General features: G+C 41.8%; 1 protein-coding gene across 1 annotated transcript; it reads left to right on the top strand.

Annotated features, from left to right (window-relative positions):
- Nucleotides 1-2,305: 2,305 nt before the first annotated feature.
- LOC309489688 (collagenase 3-like) lies at nucleotides 2,306-4,001 on the top strand (the record flags this gene model as incomplete). Its single annotated transcript, XM_082158548.1, has 4 exons — nucleotides 2,306-2,540; nucleotides 2,616-2,764; nucleotides 3,576-3,704; nucleotides 3,865-4,001. Exons 1-4 carry the CDS (start codon nucleotides 2,380-2,382, stop codon nucleotides 3,999-4,001), a joined length of 576 nt encoding a protein of 191 aa, XP_082014674.1. The 5' UTR covers nucleotides 2,306-2,379.
- Nucleotides 4,002-21,401: the final 17,400 nt, after the last annotated feature.

Raw genomic sequence — 21,401 nt, 5'->3', positions numbered from 1 at the left:
GAAACGCCCATTTTTCCGCTGATTGGTCAACCAGACATCAAACCGTGCCGTCAGTTGTTCATCAGTTCCTCTCTATGGTTCCTCTCAACAGAATAATAGTCCTCATTTCATTTTCATTTTCTTTCTTCCAGGTTTCTTTTATTGATTATAAACACAAATAAGAGTGTAAACAGTGACAAAAAGTATAGATAAACACAGTGTGTACCAATATTAATAAACAAAACAACCAAAACAGAAAAAAACAAAAACCACAGTCAGAATAAAAAGTCAGTTGTTCAAGCTGTTTATGATGTAATACAACCATCAGAAACCAAATCCTTATACCCATCAGGCCCAAATGTCCTAATTAGGTGATCATACCAAATGATATGACGCAGCGCCTGAAAATAGTCGACCCTATAGTCTACCGAGCTGGGGACTATTTTCAGGCGCTGCGTCATATCATTACGCCTGCTGAAAATCTTATATCACGGTTTATGTCCTTTAATGGGTGGTGGTGGCGCAATGGATAAGACACATGCCTTTGGTGTGAGAGACCCGGGTTCGAATCCACTGTGAGACACCAATGTGTCCCTGAGCAAGACACTTAACCCCTAGTTGCTCCAGAGGCGTGCGACCTCTGACATATATAGCAATTGTAAGTCGCTTTGGATAAAAGCGTCAGCTAAATGAATAAATGTAAAATGTAAATGTAATATCACCCTAACTGTATGTATATAGGTTTACCATAAATAGGCCTACTCTATATTCTGGACATGGCCGTAAAACATCAGCTGGTAGTGATTTCTAAAATGTCTGGGCACACATGAACATAATCCGCTGATAACAGACACTTTACACGGAAGCACGTCAAATTATCCACTATTAACCACATTTTATGCCATGCATTGTAGATCCGTACACAGAGCTAACTGCATTTTTAATGTATCTTCCAAAAACAATGTTGACAGCAAACAAACTTTTCTAAAAAGAGGTGATATTTCCGCTATAAATTGATTTCCTGGGGCATTTTTTAAAACCTTATTTATAAATCATGAAATATAGCCTATAAATATATTGTAAAATCTTTTTTTTTATTATTATTATTAGATATAATAATTGTTTTTCTCTAGTTCACGTTTACCACAATTATTGACAGCCAATTATTGCAACATCATTTTGCCATGATCATAGCAGCTATGAGTCTTATCTTATAATGCCTGATGAGTTTGGAGAACACCTGACAAGAGATTAGAGATTGTTCCTTATACAGAATCTCTCCAGATCCTTCAGATTTCCCAGATCCATGTTGGCGCTTCTTCTCTTCAGTTCACTCCACTCATTTTCTATAGGGTTCAGGTCAGGGAAATGGGGCGGTCATGGCAGAAGCTTCATTTTGTGCTCAGTGACACATTTTTTAGATGATTTTGATGTTTGTTTTGGATCGTTGTCCTGATGGAAAATCCAACTATGGTCCATTATAAAAAAAATTGCAGATGCTGTCAGGTTTTATTTTTTGGTTTTATCTGTTGGTATTTGCAAGAATCCATGATACCATAAATCTAAACAAGATGTCCAGGACCTCCAGCAAAAAAAATAGGCCCACAACATTAAAGATCAAGCAGTATATTTAACCATGGGCATGGGGAACCTTTTATCCCTGTTTGCACTAAACCCATCTGGGGGTTTGCTGCCGTAAAGCTCTTTTTTTTTTTTTTTTTTTTTTTCTAGGGGTGCCAGTTACAATTAAGTTGGATTGCTTCAAGAGTTATTGTTGCACTTTTTTCCAATTTCCAATTCCTGTAAAATCCTCAAAAAAGGTAAACAAGTCTGGGCTTTTAAAAGCAGCATTGTTGAGCCGGGCTATCCCAAGCCTCTCAGCAGCTTTGGTCTGCCACCATCTGTGACAAAAGTTATTGCTGCCGTCCACGACAAAAACTCAGGAAAAACACTGCTCTTCTTTGACATATATTACTATAGGTGGGTCAAGTGCCGTATCATAAACAAAAGCCCTTAAGATTTGCTCCAAAAATACATAAGACTTTCCATTTTTTTTGGTAGCTATAATGAGATGTTGAAGAAGATGGACAAAGGAAATCCCAAACGACTGGCTGATGGATTTCCAGCACTGACTGGAGAAGTTACAGGAGCCCATCTGATCGACGGTAGGTGTTTCTAACTTCCTTTTCTATAGATCTGTAACAATACAAAAGACTCACTGACTTCTAGTGTTCTTTTTTTTCATATAGGACTAATAATTTTGTTGGTCATTACTCTTACAATTCCTCCTATAATTCCATGTTTTTTTTTTCTTCTCTTTAGCATTACCTGAAGAGTTTTTACAATCTAACAGATTTGAAAACTGTCTTCCAACGAAGTGCCAGTCCACTGACTGAGAAGATGAAAGAGATGCAAAGGTTTTTTGGAATCAAGGTCACTGGAACGCTGGACCAAGAAACACTGGAGGTGATGAAGAAGCCCCGCTGTGGAATTCCAGATGTTGCTGTGTTCTCCACGTTTGGAGGCAGACCCAAATGGCAGACCAACAAGCTCACATACAGGTGTGTATAATATCAGTTACCTTGGTGTCACAGAAAAAAAGAGAAGCAGAAACCGACTGTGGTCCTTTTCCTCAGGATTGTGAACTACACCCCTGACATGTCAAAAGCAGAGGTGGATGATTCCATCAAAAGAGCCCTGCAAGTGTGGGCAGACGTCACTCCTCTGAGATTCACCCGTATCAACAGAGGCACAGCTGACATTATGATCTCTTTTGGAACAAAATGTAAGTTTTACTCCTTTTTACTTTATGTCCATCCATCTATCCATCTATCATCTATCTATCTTCAGTGTAAGTAATTTTTATTGATGATATTTAGTGCAAGCCAATTAGTCAGATTTAATCGTAAGCTTGCTTGGCGAACAGCTTTGGAGAATTTGATGTTTCCCCATTCAAAGAGATAAAAGCTGTTGGTACTTGTGTGACTGAAAACATTGCTGCCAAGAGAAATGACTTGCCTTAAGAGGACTTTGATTGAGTGTGTGTAGAGGCTGCTCACTGTAAAGCCAATGGGTGGAACTTGACGTCCAACCCCTCTCTGGATGTAATGGGTGGAGTTTGAAGGTCACGCCACACCCTAACCCTACCTATAACCCATCCCTAAACCTAAATTAGGTCAAGTTCCACCTAGTACATCGAGAGAGGGGGAGCTGGATGTCAGTTAGCTTTGCATTGAGCACCACTTGGATACCGTAAAGGCGGAACTAAAAAACGGGTACTGCATGTAAAGTGCGACACTGAGCTAACCAATGGCGCCATTAAATTGCACTTGTAAAATAATTTATTGAATATCTGTCTGTTTTAATTACTAAACACCAAATTGAAGAATCCCAATTCACTTGAATTTGTCATTTCAAATGGTAAAATAGCTTAAAATTCATGATTTAACAGCCATATATGAAGATAGATGCATCAGCAGGATTATTAATCGCATAAATATTTCTTTGAAGTATGTCTTATCTGAAGCCCAGGTTCTTTGATTTATAAGAATTTAAATTCTTTATTAAACATTAAATGTAAAACATCTTTCCTACAGATCGTGGCGATGCTTTCCCATTTGATGGACCACAAGGCGTTTTGGCTCATGCTTTCGCTCCCTCATCTGGACTTGGTGGAGATGCACATTTCGATGATGATGAGTCTTTCAGCTTCCGCTCATCAAGAGGTAAGTTTTGCTGGTTTTTAGATTTTTTTCTTTCTTTGATTTTAGTGATTGAAAAAGTGCAATGACTTCATTACTGTAGATTGTTACCTTGGCACCCCTTAGATTTGTTTAAATGTGTTTTTAACTTGTACCTAATCTGTTCTACTTAAATTCTCTGCAGGTTATGTCCTGTTCTTGGTGGCTGCCCATGAATTTGGTCACTCTTTGGGTCTTTCTCATTCCGACGTTTCTGGCTCTCTGATGTTTCCCACATACAGCTTCAGGGATCCGGGTCGTTTCTCTATCATACTTATGTAACCTGGGTGAATTTGAGCAATTGAATGTAGTGTAGGTAGACTAATTACTAGGCAGGTTATGTTTAATGTAATTCATGAATCTCAATAAATGCTGACTGTTTCTTTAAAATTCAGTTTTTTTATTTTGTTTGGTTGAAATGTACTTGCTGGAAAATGTGGTTTTTACAAGCAAGTTTGATCATTTATTTTGTTATTGGATAAGAGATTGCAGAGCCCACCTCCTAGAGAGGTATTGGGGATGGGGATTGGTTGTTGTGAGGGGGAGACGAGAAAAAATGACAAGCTAAGTGAGAAGGTGAAACGGAGAAATCCAGATCGGATTGATTTCCTATATTGTGGTTTATTTTACTAACTAACCGTTAGTAAGTGATTCGTGATTACTGTTTAAGATGAGGGTGTGAAAGACGAATGTTTTGTTGAGTTTAACGTGACTTCAAAACGAAGACAGCATCTTTTTGTTTTGCCGCGATGGTCAAAATGTGAGAGAGAACGAGATACGATCATCAGGGACTAGATGGCAGTTTAACGCTGCGTTTCTGAGGTAACTCGTTGTAAAGTCATAATCATCGTAAAGGCTGATGACTAACCAGATATAGCGCTCTGAATTACCGTGATGTTCAGAGTTCCTCTGGCTACGTGGGACACGCGGAGCCACTGACTACTTCACGAGAGCAGCCAGAGAGCGAAACATTCGTTTGCCAAGCCCAACGGACAGCTTCGGGACTTGCAGGTATTATTCAATTTTATTTTTGCTCTTTGGAGTGAAGGGGCCAATTCTGAGTTTGCTTTAAAGGCCACAACGCACACAAGCAACGCTACAGGCCTGCAACGCGGGGGGAAAGCACACACGTGAGACTGTGTGAGAGTGTGTGTGTGTGTGTGTGTGTGTGGGCCCACTATTATTTTATTATAACTTTGGTTCATCTGAGTAAGAGGATCCTTTTGTCATTTGTTGTTTTGAAGGGGATAATTTATGTAGTTAAAAAACCAAACTACATGCAATTTGTCATTTGAGATATTCAAGGGATTTTTTCGTGTTGCATTGAGTGACATTTCCTCATTCACATGTGGGAGGTGTTTTGAGACCTTAGGGAAATTGTAATTCTTCTATTTGCAGATCTTTATTTTCATTCTATATTCAAATAAATTTGTTTTCAAATAAATGTGTAATTGTTTATTGTGAAATCACAGATTCATTTCCTTACTTTGGTTTTGTATTTTAAATAGTGGTAGTGGTGTTTTTAAATACTCATTTTGAGTGTTTATTTTCTGTGCTTCATATCAATAAGAGATAAAAATAGTGTGAGTTGAGTTTTAAAAAGAGTTCTCAAAATTAGTCGAGAGACAAAATAAAAGAACCCGTGTGATCACTCTAAATATCTCTGAAAAGAAGAATCTTCTGTCTGAGTAGGGTGTTACATAAAATGGTGGCCCGTACGGGGAACTCAAATTCTCTATTGTTGTTATCCTAGCTAGTTTATCTCTTGCAGACTGTTTTGTAATTTAAGATGGATTTGTCTAGCTCTTGTGATTTCCAAGCAGAACTCACTAATTGGTGTGAAGAGGTTCTGATTGATAAAACTCATGCCATATTGTTTGTAGGAGTATCAGCAGAGGTGGAAGTGGCACATATTGAGGATGTCACACAATCTGTAAAAGCTTGGGGAAGGGTGCGGGTTAGAGCTACCAAGGCAGGTTTCAGCCCACTTAAACAACTGGTGTTGTGTGAGTGTCGTGAGAGTATTAACCCTGAGCTTGTTCCCACTGAACTGTTGTCTGCTGAAGGGGAAGAACCCTGGAAAGTTGTTGTAGTCCAGAGAAGTGTACCTACCTCTGCAGGTTTTGAAGAGAAGCTTGCCAGGTTTTTGGTAGGAGAGGGAAAGTCGTTAACTGATTTACAAGGTTTGTTGTCTCCTTCAGGTTCATGTGCCAGTTCTCCAGAAGCTATCATACGTGCAGTGGGGGAACTGTTAGAGAAAACAGGTAAACAGCCAAGTGATAATGTCTATAGAAGATTACGCACTTTTTCTGGCACTGTGCCTACTCCTCAAGGGGAAGAAACATTGGAGGGCTGGATTGATCAAGCCCGAATGATGATTGCTGAGTGTGAGTGCTCAGAAAGAGAGAAGAGACGAAGGGTAGTAGAGAGCCTAAAAGGGCCGGCACTTGAAATTATCAAGGCAGTACGATTCTCTAATCCTGAAGCTAGTGTTTTACAATACATAGAAGCACTAGAAACTACTTTTGGAACTTCGGAGTCAGGAGAGGATTTGTATTTTGCCTTTCGCCTTTTAAGACAATATTCTGGGGAAGCCTTATCAGATTTTCTGCGCTGAGTGGACAAAGCACTAAACAAAGTTGTGCAGAAAGGTGGAGTGTCTCCACAAATGCTGGATCGAGTCAGGGTTGAGCAACTACTTCGAGGGGCCGTTGAGTCAGACCTAATGCTTCTGCAGCTGAGGCTTAGAGAGAGGAAAAATCAACCGCCAAATTTTTTGACTCTTTTGAATGAGGTCAGAGAAGCTGAGGAAAATGAAGCTGCCAGGCAGAAAATAAAAGCCACTGTAAAGTCTATTCAGGGTCATGACGAAGGGAAACTTAGCTTTTCTGTGGTGAAAGAGTTAAAAGCAGACATCAAGGATCTGAGAGCCAGGCTAGTACAAGGGTCCCCAAATGTGTCAGCTGCTTCTGTGATGCTGGAGTCTAGGCCGACTTCTTCAAAGACACATGTTGATACCCACCGTGATTTGGAGGTGCAATCTCTGAAAGACCAAATAAATCAATTGCAGCAGAAGATTAGTGTAATGTGTGTAACTCGTAGTCAGTCGCCAGAGCAAGCTCAAAGACCACCCAGCACTTGGTCTATGACACCCAAAGGCAGGTCTAGGCAGGACCAGGAAAGCTTCTTCTGCTATCGATGCGGAGAAGATGGACACATCGCAACTAGGTGCCAAGCCCCTGAAAATCCCACAAAAGTGATCCAAAAGCTAGTCCGTTCACTAAGGAAGGCTAAGAGTGAAAGAAGTGAAACACCAAATGACAGTAGTAAGGCAGGAAAACCTGATTGTTTTTCAAAGAAAAGTCAGATTGATGCCTTAGAAACAGCATGTCTCCCTAAAGGATTGGTGGGGCCTACCTCTACAGTGTCCCTGAAGCTCAATGGACATCCTTGTAGAGCTCTTTTGGACAGTGGATCCCAAGTCACTATTGTGTTTGACTCTTGGTATTCTAAATACTTGCTTGATGTGCCAATTCGACCACTTCATGGACTATCTATATGGGGACTCAGTTCATCTAATTATCCTTACAAAGGATATATTGTGGTTGATGCCTCTTTCCCCACCTCTGGAACCAAAGTGGAGGAAACCATTTCCATTCTGGCATTGGTATGTCCAGAGCCCCAAGGACCCCAGTCAGTCCCAGTGATAATCGGGACAAATGCCAGTTTTTTCACAAGATTGGCTGCTCTGACAGAAGAGACTGGTTCTTCCAACGTTGCTCACAGCTTTAGGATCAATTCACCTTACCAGGAGTTTTGTTATCCACAAAAACCTAAACCACAAGAGAGGGCTGACTGTTCACAGGGAAGAGTCAAGTGGGTGGGACCCGGTTCTCTGACAGTACCTTCGAAAAGGGAACTTCAAGCAATATGTCAAGTAGAGTGTGAGAAGCCCATACAAAAGGACATTTTCCTTGTGGAAACTTCTGCAGAGGATCAGTTGCCTTCAGGACTGTTCATTCCTTCTGTAGTTTTACCCTTACAAGAGGAAAAGTTGAATCAACTTCGAGTATCAATACACAATGAGACCTCTAGAGACATCTCTCTTCCACCTGGGACGGTAGTTGCGCAAGTGTATTCGACTGATACTGTTGCTGTTGCTCAAAAGAGTAGAAATATGCCTACCACCATTAATCCAGAATTGTTGAATTTTGGAGACTCCAGTGTTCCAGAAGGATGGAAGAAAAGGTTAAGTCAGAAATTGTCGGACAAAGGAAATGTGTTCTCTTTGGAGGAATGGGACGTAGGACTGGCCAAAGGGGTTGAACATCACATAAACCTGCATGATCCCAGACCTTTTAGAGAAAGGTCTCGTCGCCTTGCGCCTGCAGACATTGAGGACGTTCGACGGCACATAAAAGATCTACTTGCAGCAGGTATTATAACAGAATCGAGAAGCCCTTACGCATCTCCCATTGTTATAGCTCGCAAGAACAATGGGGCTGTGAGGATGTGTATTGATTATAGGACACTTAAAGAAGATGGACACAGGGTATCCCAAACGACTGGCAGATGGATTTCCAGGGATGACCGGAGAGGTTACAGCAGCCCACCTGTCCAAAGGTAAGAGTTTTTAACCAATTTTCTACAAGCATTAAAGTACAATGATTAGACCTCATAAAGATAATGATTTTTCTTCCAGGTTACATTTATCTCTACAGCGGGACACATATGTATATGTTCACATCCAACAGTAAGAGGCTTCTCTGTGTGATGAGGAGAAATTACTTCCTGTCCTGTTAGTCAGGATTTAATTAAAAATGGAATGCAGCAGTTTATTTTAAAACTACACTGTAAAAAAAGTTGCTGCTTTAAATTTTAAAGTACAATCAACTTGGTCATTTCAAGTTAAATCACATTAAACTGACTTAAAAAGTTAGTTGAATCTTGTATTACTTATTTTTATTAGTTAAAGCAATGTAAAAACATATGTTGTTGTCATAACTTATTGATCATATTTTTTTTTAACGTTGTACACCACTTTTTTAAAAAAGAAATGCATGTGCATAATCCATTGTTCATTGAATCTGTCTGTTGTTCAAATTTGTTATTAGACTCTAATTGTTGTGTCTGCAGATTGATTGTGTAGCCACTAGATGGCAGTAGAGGAGAGGAGAAAGGAGAATAAAGAAAGAGTGAAGAAAATACAGTCTGGTGTCCCTGCTTGTGATTCTTTATTTTATAAGAAGACATACAAACATCACATTTGGCGACGAGGATGTCGATTACAGTTCCCTTACCGGCTCCATTTCTACCATGCCCTGGTGAGCCTTCACTTACTTTTACCGTCTGGCTCAGAATGTTTGAAAATTACCTACTTGTAATCGATGCTACTGGTGACGCATGGCCGGAGGAAAGAAAGTGAGCCGTCCTGCTACATGCTTTGGGCACAGAAGGACAAAGACTGTTTTATACCTTACCAGACACTGGCAATACTTATACTACGGCTGTCGCTGCACTGAAAAGGTATTTCATTCCTGCGGTTAATGTTGTCGCCGAGAGACACAAATTTAGACAAAGGACACAGCGGACTGATGAAACTATTAATCAGTTCCTGGCAGCTTTACGGGAGCTTTCGATCACATGTGATTTCGGAGAAATGGAAGAACAAATGTTACGCGACCAGCTCGTGGAGCGAGCAGCTACTTCACGCGTTCGGGACAGACTTTTGCTTGAACCCGACCTCACACTGAATAAAGCTGTCTCAATAGCAGTACAAATGGAGACCGCATTAAAGAACTTCACCGCTTTTCAGATACTTCACAAGTACGAGCCATACAGAGTCACCGGAATGTTAAACAAAGGGACAGGAAGACAATATCTTCCCCTTTGTCAGACCGGTCAGTTGCGAACGCGAGACAGCAGCGTTCATGTTACCGTTGTGGTTCCAACAACCATCTGGCTAACAAACCTTCATGTCCGGCGATCAAAGCAGTATGCAATTCATGTGGAAAAATTGGGCACTTTGCCAAAGTTTGCCGATCAGCACAGAAACAGGTGCGTGAGATTGTGATACCAGAGCTCACTGTATTATACATGAATGATCCTAAGATGGTGACAGACAAAATTCTCTGTTCAGTGCAAATTAAAACTAATGATGGACATTGTCAACCAGTGGAGTTAATTGTGGACACAGGCTCATCAGTATCCATACTGCCCGAGTGCATTTATCGTAAACATTTTGCTTCATACACCCTCAATCCAGCAACAGTAAAATTAGTTTCTTATGCCAAAGAGACTATTCCAGTGTTGGGCTGTTTCTCTACAGATGTCTTCCATGATGGTAGTACAGCAGCGGGCACGTTCTACATAGTGAAGTCAGGTTCACCTTTGCTGGGGATGGATCTGCTGAAAGCACTCCACTGCCACATTGAAGGCGATACTGTGATTACAAAGGAGAATTCTGAAATACTGCCAGTGCACACTGTAGGATGTGCAAGTGGATTCATACACAAAGTGAAAGTGAAAGAAGGTTTCGTTCCTGTTCAGCAAAAATTGAGAAGACTGCCATTGTCAGTTAGGCAAGCAGTTTCAGATGAACTAAAACACCTGTTGGAGCATGACATAATTGAACGGGTGGATGCATCTCCATGGGTCTCCCCAATTGTAGTGACAAAGAAAAAAGGAGGTGGAATTCGCATGTGTATTGATTTAAGGGAGCCTAATAAGGCTATAGTTGTAGATAGCCACCCCTTGCCCCATATAGAGGAACTGTTGGCAGAACTGCGTGGGGCGACTGTGTTCTCAACTATAGACCTAGCCTCAGCATACCACCAGGTTCCATTGCACCCTGAAAGTCGGGATTTAACGGCATTTATTACCCAGGATGGGTTGTTCCGTTATAAACGTGTTCCGTATGGATTGGCTTCGGCCGCACCTGCTTTCCAGAAGATGATGATGGCTATACTGCACGGATTGTCAGGTGTTCAAGCCTACCTAGATGACCTAATTGTTTACGGAGACACAGAGGACATCCATGACACTCGCTTAAAAGCTGTACTTCACTGTCTGAACAAGGCAGGTCTGAAACTAAACATGCAGAAATGTAAATTTAAGATGCGAAGCTTGAAATTCTTGGGACACACGATTTCTAAAGACGGTTTACATCCAGATCCTGATAATGTAGCAGCTGTCGTGCACGCACCTGCTCCCCATGACCCGGCCTCACTGCGCTCATTCCTGGGCCTTACGTCTTGGTATAGTACATTTCTACCTGATTACGCAACAGTGGTTGAACCTCTGCGTGAAGTTCTGAGAACCTCCACTGACATGAACTTTCTCTGGACTGATAAGGCTGATCTAAGTTTTGCCACCCTGAAGTCACTCTTATCAAAGAGCCCCATTCTAGCTTTATTTGATCCCCGATTGCCAACTTACGTGAGCACTGATGCTTCTGATTACGGTGTGGGAGGAGTCCTTTCTCCGCTACACGCTGATGGTACTGAGCGCATAGTGGCATTTGCCTCCCGAACTCTTTCGTCAGCTGAAAGGAAGTACTCGACTGTGGAGAGGGAAGCATTGGCTTGCGTGTGGAGTATTGAAAAATGGAGGACGTATCTATGGGGTAGACATTTTATTCTGCGCACTGACCACCAAGCCCTTACAACACTCCTTACATCAAAAGGCACAGGAAGAGCTGGCATGCGAATTGCTAGGTGGTCAGCCCGTCTGTTATGTTATTCCTATGATGTTGTATTCCGCCCTGGGAGATACAACACAACAGCAGACTGTCTCTCTCGACTCCCCTTACCTGAGACGAGTGACCCTACAGATGAACCAGAAATGGTCGCCACTGTTTCTCACTTACTTGCTTTGTCAGCCTCTGAATTCTCTTCTGCATCGGAGAGCTGCCTCCAGTTAACCCAACTTCGTGCACAAATCCAGAACGGCTGGCCTAAAAACAAGAAGTCAGTGGAACAAGAACTAGAACCTTACTTTCACATCAGGCATGAGCTTTCTGTGGAGGGTCCGCTAATTATGCGGGGGACTCACTGCCTAGTAGTGCCATTGTCTCTGCGTACCAGACTTGTGAATTTAGCTCACGAAGGACACCAAGGCATTGTATGGAATAAGCAAAGACTTCGCGAGCTCTACTGGTGGCCGAAAATGGGCAGAAATGTAGAAACTCTGATTGCCTCATGTTTGACATGTCAGCTAAACGACAAAACGGCCAAGCCTGCACCTGCACCTCTCATACCTGTGGAACTACCTAACGGTCCATGGCAAAAGGTAGCCATCGATATTGTGGGACCATTTGAGTCTGCTACATGGGATTGCCGCTATGCCATAACACTGGTAGACTACTACAGTAAGTGGCCAGAAGTAGCTTTCGCATCACATGTGACAACAGATGTCATAACCACCTTCCTGGACACCATCTTCAGTAGAGAAGGTAATCCACACTACTTAGTGTCTGATAATGGCCCACAACTAACATCTACGGCTTTTGCTGACTTTCTGAAGGAGCGTAACATTCAGCACATGTACTCCAGCATATATTATCCACAGGCCAACGGGGCAGTGGAGCGATTTAATAGAGTGTTGAAACAATGCATCCAATCTGCAATTCAAGAAAAGAGGCCCTGGAAGGTAGCTGTGACACAGTTCTTGCATAATTTTCGGGCAACGCCACATGCTACCACAGGGGCTACACCTTTCGAACTCCTGCGTGGCCGCAAGATGCGTACAAAACTGGATATCCTTCCAGTCAGCACGGAAGTGAAGACATATCCAGAGATCAAACACACTGTGACTTATAAACAGCAGAAATGCAAAGACTATACTGACAAAAAGAGAGGAGCTAAGGTACCCACATTCAAGGAAAAAGACTGGGTGCGTATTAAGAAACCAGAGCATGTTCCCAAAGGCTCATCAAGGTACACAGCTCCTTGTTTGGTGAGAAAGAGAGTTGGTCCAAATATCTTCCTGTTGGAAGATGGGAAGAAATGGAATGCGTCTCGTCTCACTGGAGTTCCAAATGAGGTGTTGTTAAGCTTGGGAAAAACACCAGTAGGGAAAGGGAGTGTACAGAATCATGCTCATGTAAATGAACAGCAAATGAGCCCCAGAAGGAGTGTGAGAGTTCTTAAACAACCAGCTTGGCTGAAGGACTTTGTGTTAGAGAAATAAATACAGGCAATGGGGCTGGAACAGTCATGATTCAAATTCAGTCAGTTAATGTTTTGAGTTGGTTACTGGGGTTAGTTTAAATGTTATTAAGATACTCCTTAAAGGAAGTGCTAGGAGTTAATACACCATTTGTTTTGCTAATATGGCTTGTTTTATATAGAGAGTTAAATGGTTATTAAGGCAATTCTTTAATTCTGTATTACTTACAGTATTGTGAATAGAGTATGGTATTATGTTGTAATGTTCCAAGACAGTACCCTAATCAAAATGCTTCAAAGAAAAGGGGAAATGTTGTGTCTGCAGATTGATTGTGTAGCCACTAGATGGCAGTAGAGGAGAGGAGAAAGGAGAATAAAGAAAGAGTGAAGAAAATACAGACTGGTGTCCCCATAGACATGTATAGAAAGGCTAGATAGCTTACCGGCGCTGAGAGCCAATGGGACCCGACAACGTCACACGGCGGCCATCTTAGGACAGGACCGCTCGTCCAGTTATAACATTAAAGTCTATTGTGCATGTAGTGCTGAAATAACTATATTTTGCTCAATTTTCAACCGATTTTCAAACGGCTTGGTGTGTCATAAACGTCAGGGATGCGGCTATTTAAGTATTTAAATCATAGCCACGTTAATAAGGTTTGTAATAAACCAAACCGTTTGTAAATCTGTCAAGAATTCAGCAAGTTACGAGCATTTTAGTTGGCGTATGTCACTCACCTTCCGTCCACAGCAGCAGGGAGCAGCAGCGCAGTCTCCTGACCTAAGATGGCCGCCAAGTGACGACACAGCTGACTCCGCCTTGAGCCATCTAGCCTTTCTATACATGTCTATGGGTGTCCCTGCTTGTGATTCTTTATTTTATAAGAGGACATACAAACATCACACTAATATAGCTGTTAACTAATTTTAAAAGAATGTATATTTACAGAATCGGTTTAATGTTATTTTCAAATAAACTAAAATGCCTAATTCAACTCAAGAAGAGTATGTGGGCATGTTCAGATTGGAAGCAATAATTGTTTTTGCCAGGTTAAATACTTTTGAATTTAATGTTAAAGAGACTTACTGAGCAGACTCAGTAACAAAACAAAAAAAAAGACACAAAAATAAGAACATCGCTTCTGTCCTGTCATTGTCTTTAAAAATATAATGCTTATTAAATTAAACGTTTACAGGCCACAAGCTCTGCCCACTTTGAAAAGAAATTTGTCTGGAGTGCATGATGTAAAAATAATGATTGGTATATACCTTGCAAATAACACATTATATGAACTGTATTCACATTTAAATATTATAGCTGGACCTTTAAGTTAAGAAAAGTAATAAAGAAAAAAAGAAAAAAAACATCAAGGTATCTAAATGACATGTTTAACAAAAAGCAGCCCACTTTATCTGCATTCACACACACACACACACACACACACACACACACACACACACACACACACACACACACACATATATATATACACGACTAGTAAATATTTGTATATTACTAACATCAAAGTGTGTGGGACAGAAATACTCTCCACAGCAGGACACGACTCTTGAGATGAATTTGGTCAAATGTATTCATATATATATACTGTATGCTTTAATTACACTAATTACGTTGTATAGGCTACAGAAGAGAACATTCATTTTGCGAGTGCATGTTTTAACATTTAATTAAAGCATAAAATGTATATATATATATATATACTTTAATTAAATGTTACACTAATTACGCTGTATGCAGAAGAGAACATGCATTTCACGAGTTTTATTTGCACGTTTAAAAAGTTAGATGACATATTTCTACTAGCTAGTTTGTATGTTGGCAAACTATCGTGGAGTTAAAGCGTTCTTTCGAGCTATGAACCGCGTACATGTGACATCACATGGGGCGGGAAAATGCGAACCTCCAAACTCCACCTGAGTCCGTTTCGCCCGATGCCTTTATGTCTGATGCCGTTTGGTCCAATGCCTTTTAGTCTGATGCCTTTTTGTCTGAGGCTGTTTCGTCTGATGCCTAATTGTACGAGACCTGACACCTAACATTGTTTTTCCTGAGACCCAGGCGCGCTGGAAGCTGTTTCATGGGGGGCTGAGGGCTGGGTTGGAAAATATGTGACGTCATTATGTTGTGGCTGGCGACAAGACATGAAATTTCTCTGTACTGTATAGGCCTACATGTTGTAGCCATTAAAGAAAACATTTTTAGTTTCATATTTATGTTTAAATATTATAGCCTAATGTTATTTTTTAATTTAATCAATGTTGATTATGAAAGTAAGCATGCAGCATGAGAAAGATAATGATACATCATGAGATGCGCAATATGTCTGAAGACATGGTTAGACATGATTTTGAACACTTCATTAAGTTTTGTTTTGTAGAAAGAGTCTTTTAAAAAGATTTTCGTTTTGTATAAATTGTATCTTAATTTTGATCAATGTTTTATCAGCCAATTGCCTTTATTTAAAGGTCCCATGACATGCTACTTTTTGTAGGCTTTAATATAGGCCTTAGTGGTCCCTAGTACTATATCTGAAATCTCTTTCCAAAAATTCAGCCTCGGTGCAGAATTATAGCCACTTCAAGCCAGTCCCAGAATGAGCTTCCTTCAGATGGGCCGTTTCGGTGTCTGTAGCTTTAAATACTGTGGAGGAGGAGAAAGGCAGCGCAAGGTGGAGGGTGGGTGTGGCCTTGACCATCTTGCGCAACGGTACCGTGGCGTGCATGTTTACGTTGGATATAGCAATGGCACGAAGACACGCAGTCTTTCAAGCATTTCAGTTTGACCCAGAATCTGATCCAGATGGAGAAGCAACGGATGAAGAAGTTACAACTCAGCGGCTCCAGCAGGACGTTTCCGAATGGTTAGTTTAAAAAATTATGTCTGGATACGGTACTTTATTCGGATGGTTTACAGTTATTATCATGTAGCTAACGCTAACCTACTGTTGCCTTTTCATGAGAGATCTGTAACGTCTGTATTTATCTTATTACAATTACATCAAGCTCTGCGATCTTGAAATGCGGATATCGCGCGCGCCATATAACCAACAGGAAAACAGTTATCCAAATAACAAAGACGTGTACAACACTCGCGTTACAGTGTGTGTATTCACACACATAAACTGCATAGCTGCATAGCTAATGTTACAGCCACATTCTACGTGTAACAATCTAGGTAACCATAAACAGTAAAGCAACACACTTATATATCATTAGTTGACTTACTTGTCCGAGGTGTGTAGCTGAGCCAAAGAGAGTGATCCAGACTTTAGTTTCAGACGTTCAGCAAGCCCAGCTCTGTATTGACCCTTCGGTGTTCATTTGTACATCCAATTATTGAGCAATTGTTATGCTTCGCTCGCTCAAAAGCCATGATATCTCTCGTGGACAAACTAAAATCGCGCGCGCGCATTTTCTCATGGGCGGAAAATATATTCTCTGGGCGGGCAAAGCAGAGACAGGGGAGGTAACATTTCCTCCTTATGACGTCATAAGGAGGAGATTCAAGATCAGCGCGTATGAGCCTCCATTTTCTCAAAGGCAGAGAAAGATAGCAAAAACTCGATTTACACCGATTGAAATTTCTAGAAACTTGGGGACCATATACAAGCTAGGGGAACTCATATTAATGTTTAAAAAACCTCAGAAAGTGAAAATTTCATGTCATGGGACCTTTAATAAATAAGAAGCAAATATATAGCAGACAATGTGTGATGTAGGATATAAGGTATTTTATAAATCACACACTATAAATATGATAAAGAAGCAGAAACAGATAGTTGCAATAAAGTAAGATATTTTAATAAGTTGAAGAAACGTGTGTGTTTTACATTTACATTGCTTCCTGATATCACGTGCGCAAACACAAATAACCTATATATATATAAAACAGTTATGTCCGGTCGAAAAATTTATGAATTTACTTCAGATTGGATTGCGCTAAAAGTACGTTTCCTGCCTCTTACAAGTGCTTTCGAACTTCTTTCTGATCTGAATGGTATGTGGAAAACACTTGAGTTGAGGGAGGGAGAAAACACTTGGGGGAGACTTCTCCTAGTGTCTAGAGCGCAACTGAATGCCTTTTCAAGCGTCTCAATACTTGGAAAAACCACAGGAAACTACTTTTAAACACGAAATTACTTGATTTACAGAGGGTCTATTCGCACGTCTATTAATATAAACGTTAACGTTACCTGAGGTAATTTTCCTGGACCTTTTTACAGAAGGTAAAAGTCGCCGTAATCTTTACTGACATTGTCCATAATGATTACTGAGATGGCACATTCGGACGGGACTAAAATAACCGAGAAGCTCTTGTAATTATTACTTTACCCCACCTCTCCATGTCAGGTGAACACCGGCTGGTGCAGTAAACATTGCCTAGCTAACGTTAGCTGGCTACGATTTCAGTACAGTAATATCAAAGATCCTTGCTCCTTCTCAATTATCTGGTAATATTCTATTCACAAAATACAACCAATAGTACGGTAATGTTAAAAGTAATCCCCCGGGCCCTATTTGCGATGGTCCGCCGATTAGAACAGGAAAATACTCCACAGTGCTCTAGCATTTTAACTGCTGCCACGCAACGAAACTAGGAATACGACCGGTTTAAGATGGCGGCCGCATTTCTCAGTCCCCAGCGGCCAATAGGGCATCTAGTCTCTATATAATATCTATGGCGACAAAAGATGAAAAAATTCAACTTTATGCAAATGAGAAGCGATTTTCGCGGGCGACAACCAATAGGAAAGAAGACTTAAGTGGAGCTCACGTCACCGTCTCGAGTGCAGGCAAGGCAGAAGAGTTCGGGGGCGATTTCACTGTTATGATTTGACTGTAACCACATATATGGATGTCATAAAATGATGCATGGAAAAGAAACTTTAGGTTACTTACGTAAACCCGGTTCTCTGATAACATGAGTGAGGTATCTCACTATGGGAAACGCCTCTGGGCGTGACAGATCTGGAAGTACCAATTACACCACGTCTGTCAGTTGACAGACCAATCACGACAGTGATGCGGGAGGTCCCCTTCCCACATATACCACTGCCAGTGGTCCCTACTTCATTCTCTGCATATCTCTTCTCCGTGCACTGCAAGGAGGGATGTGTGGTGAGATACCTCACTCATGTTATCAGAGAACCGGGGTTACGTAAGTAACCTAAAGTTCTCTTTCAAACATTCGCTCGGTATCTCACTATGGGATATAGACAACTCCCGTATTGCAGATATGCTGTCTGAAGCAGGCCTGTCAACCAACTCAGTGATGCATGTACCATAACAATCCCCAATGAGTGTTTTTTTTAGTTTTTTTTTTTTTATACACTTAAGACGGAATGAGCCAGTGATGGCTCAGTGACATCCAGTCTATAAAATCGGACAAATGTGTGAGGCGAAGCCCAACTTGCTGCAGCACATATGTCCTGAACTGAAACGCCCTTAAACAGTGCCCATGAGGTAGCCAGACCTCTGGTAGAATGAGCCCTCAGCCCTTCCGGAGGACAGAGACCACTGCTATTATAACCTAATATAATAGCTTCCACTACCCAGTGGGACAGGCGCTGACGCGAAATAGGTTTCCCTTTATGAGAATCAGCCCATCCAACAAACAACTGATTACTCTTCCTTAGCGCTCTTGTTCTGTCCACATAGTGACGCAACGCACGGACAGGGCACAAGCAATGAAGCCGTGCATCCTCTGACGAGAGAAAAGGCTGCGGATGGAAAGCCAGTAAATCCACCTGTTTACAGGAGAGAGCTGACTCGCTAACTTTAGGGACAAACGCTGGATTAGTTTTGAGAGTTACTCTCGAGTAGTCCATAGCGAACTGCATACAGGAGTTATGCACCGATAATGCGTGAAGTTCACTCACCCGCTGAGCGGTCGAAAGAGCCAATAATAAAGCAGCCTTTAGCGAAAGGAGCTTTAATTCAACACTCTCTATAGGCTCAAAAGGGGGCTGAGATAGTGCGTTAAGGACCACCGACAGATCCCACGGCGAATCAGTGGCTTTGAAACCCTGTTCAAACGCCGTGCACCTCTCATAAACCTGCATACAAGCGGGTGTTGACCTATAGTGTTTCTGTCAACCCCCACATGACACGCAGAAATTGCAGCAAGATAAACCTTAACAGTTGAAAAGGCTCTGCCCTTATCCAAAAGTTCCTGCAGAAAACACAACATATCCGCGACAGAACAGAGAAAAGGAACAATATGTCTGTGTGCTCACCATCGCTCAAACACAGCCCATTTCCGATCATATGCTGAGCGCGTTGAAGCAGCTTGCGCGTTCTGAATTGTTTCAATCACCCTCGGAGGCAAACCTGTCACACTCAGTGATGGGAATAACGGCGTTATAAATAAACGGCGTTACTAACGGCGTTATTTTTGTCAGTAACGAGTAATCAAACTAATTACTGTTTCCTCCGTTACAACGCCGTTGCCGTTACTGTCAATAAAAATGCGGCGTTACTATAATTGAGCTCACTGAAGCGGTTTTCATCCGAGTAGGCTCTCTCTGTGTGTGTGTTTATGAGGCGCCGGACTGGACAAAAGCGAGGCGAATGCCGCGAGCCAGCGCGCTCGACAGTCCGCGAGAGAGACCGAGTGTGTCTGAGAACGCGCTCGACAGTGCGCGAGAGAGAGCGAGTGTGTCCGAGAACGCGCTCGACAGTGCGCGAGAGAGACCGAGTGTGTCCGAGCAACGAGCATTAATACTTTATTTATAAATAAATTACACATTTCAGCATTTGAATAATCTCTGTAGCATATTGGTATCATTTGCAATGTTTTAATTAGTTTAACATAAACTCCAAAATAACCTGCAGGGAACGTTCAAACATGGCTATTTGTTTGACCGGTTGTTGTGCGGCAAACACGACTAATTTGGCTAAAATAACCTCTGATGATGACGTTCTCTGTAGGTTATAAAAATAAAGCCCCAAAAGATTATATTTTATTATTATTATTTATGTTGGTACATTGTTCAGTATGAGAGCACTTTTTGTTAAACTTAATATTGTGAGGAAGAAAATACTTCAAGTAGGCTATACAGAATGTCTACCAGTTGTAAAGGTGTGTGAGTTTTATCATTTTAATGATATGCACTAGTGTATGTGTATGTAGGCTATATTTTCTATTACTATTTATTTATTTTTGGTACATTTCTTAAGAAGCATGTTCTTAATTCATTTAACATTTCATATTGGGGGTATCCAAGAAATTTCTTATATTTAAACTTTTTTTTTGTTTTTTTTTTTAAGTAACGCAATAGTTACTTTCCCTGGTAATTAGTTACTTTTGTAATGATGTAATTCAGTTACTAACGCAGTTACGTTTTGTGAGAAGTAACTAGTAACTACTGTATAACTAATTACTTTTTTAAAGTAACTTACCCAACACTGGTCACACTCAAGTTTAACCTCTCACGGGCCAGGCCCAAAGAGCCACTTTGTCTGGGGCCGGGTGAAATATCTCCCCGCGCGCTTGCGAGAGAAGGTCCCTGTGCAACGGGAGGGGCCAGGGCTGTGCGTAAAGGAGCTGAATTATCTCCGTTAACCACAACTTCCCTGGCCAGTTCGGGGCAATCATTATGACCGAGTGACTGTACTCTCTTACCCTTCTTAAAGTTGGAAAGATCAGACTCAGTGGAGGAAACGCGTACAGTAGTGCGTTTGGCCACGGGTGCGCCAGAGCATCCACTCCCATAGGCGCACCGCTTCTCGCCAGAGAGAAGAACATAGGACACTGAGTGTTTTCGTGCGAGGCGAAGAGATCTACGGCAGCCCGGCCGAACCTCTCCCACAACTGGCTCACTACCTGAGGGTGGAGAGTCCATTCTCCATACAGAGGATTCCCCCTGGACAAGAGATCCGCCCCCACATTCATTATTCCCGGGACGTGGGTTGCCCGTAGTGAATGAAAATGCTTTACACCCCACAAGATTATTTTCTGTGCTAGACTGTGAAGCAGATGGGAACGTGTGCCTCCCTGGTGGTTTATGTATGCCACCGTCGTTGTGATGTCCGACCTGATCAAAATGTGGTGGTTCCTTAGGAACCGCACAAAACGATTTAGAGCCAGAAAAACTGTTAACAGTTCCAGGAAGTTTATGTGTGCGTTTTGTAGCGAGACGGGCCATTTCCCCTTCGCTATCCTGCCCTCGCACACTGCACCCCAACCTGTGAGCAACGCATCCATCGTAACCACCTTTCTCAGAGAAACTGTTCCCAGCGGAGTCCCTGACTCGAGAAAGGACCGATCTCTCCATTGACGGAGAGCGCGCATGCAGCGTGACGTCACTATCACTTTGCGGTTGAGGTGGCGTTTTGGACACAAGCCCTGCGCCGCCGTCCAGTTCTGAAACTCTCCCATTCGCAACAGTCCCAGGGGAATGACAGAAACTGTCGAGGCCATCAGACCCAGAAGACGTAAACACAGTCTGAATGACACTCTGTTTCCTTTCTGAAAAAGGGGTAGACAGCCGCG

Source organism: Leuciscus leuciscus (assembly GCF_965113295.1).
Source record: "Leuciscus leuciscus genome assembly, chromosome: 24".
Lineage (NCBI taxonomy): Eukaryota > Metazoa > Chordata > Actinopteri > Cypriniformes > Leuciscidae > Leuciscus > Leuciscus leuciscus.
The sequence above is the reverse complement of the archived record's forward strand: the minus strand, read 5'-3'. Positions and strand labels throughout refer to the sequence as shown.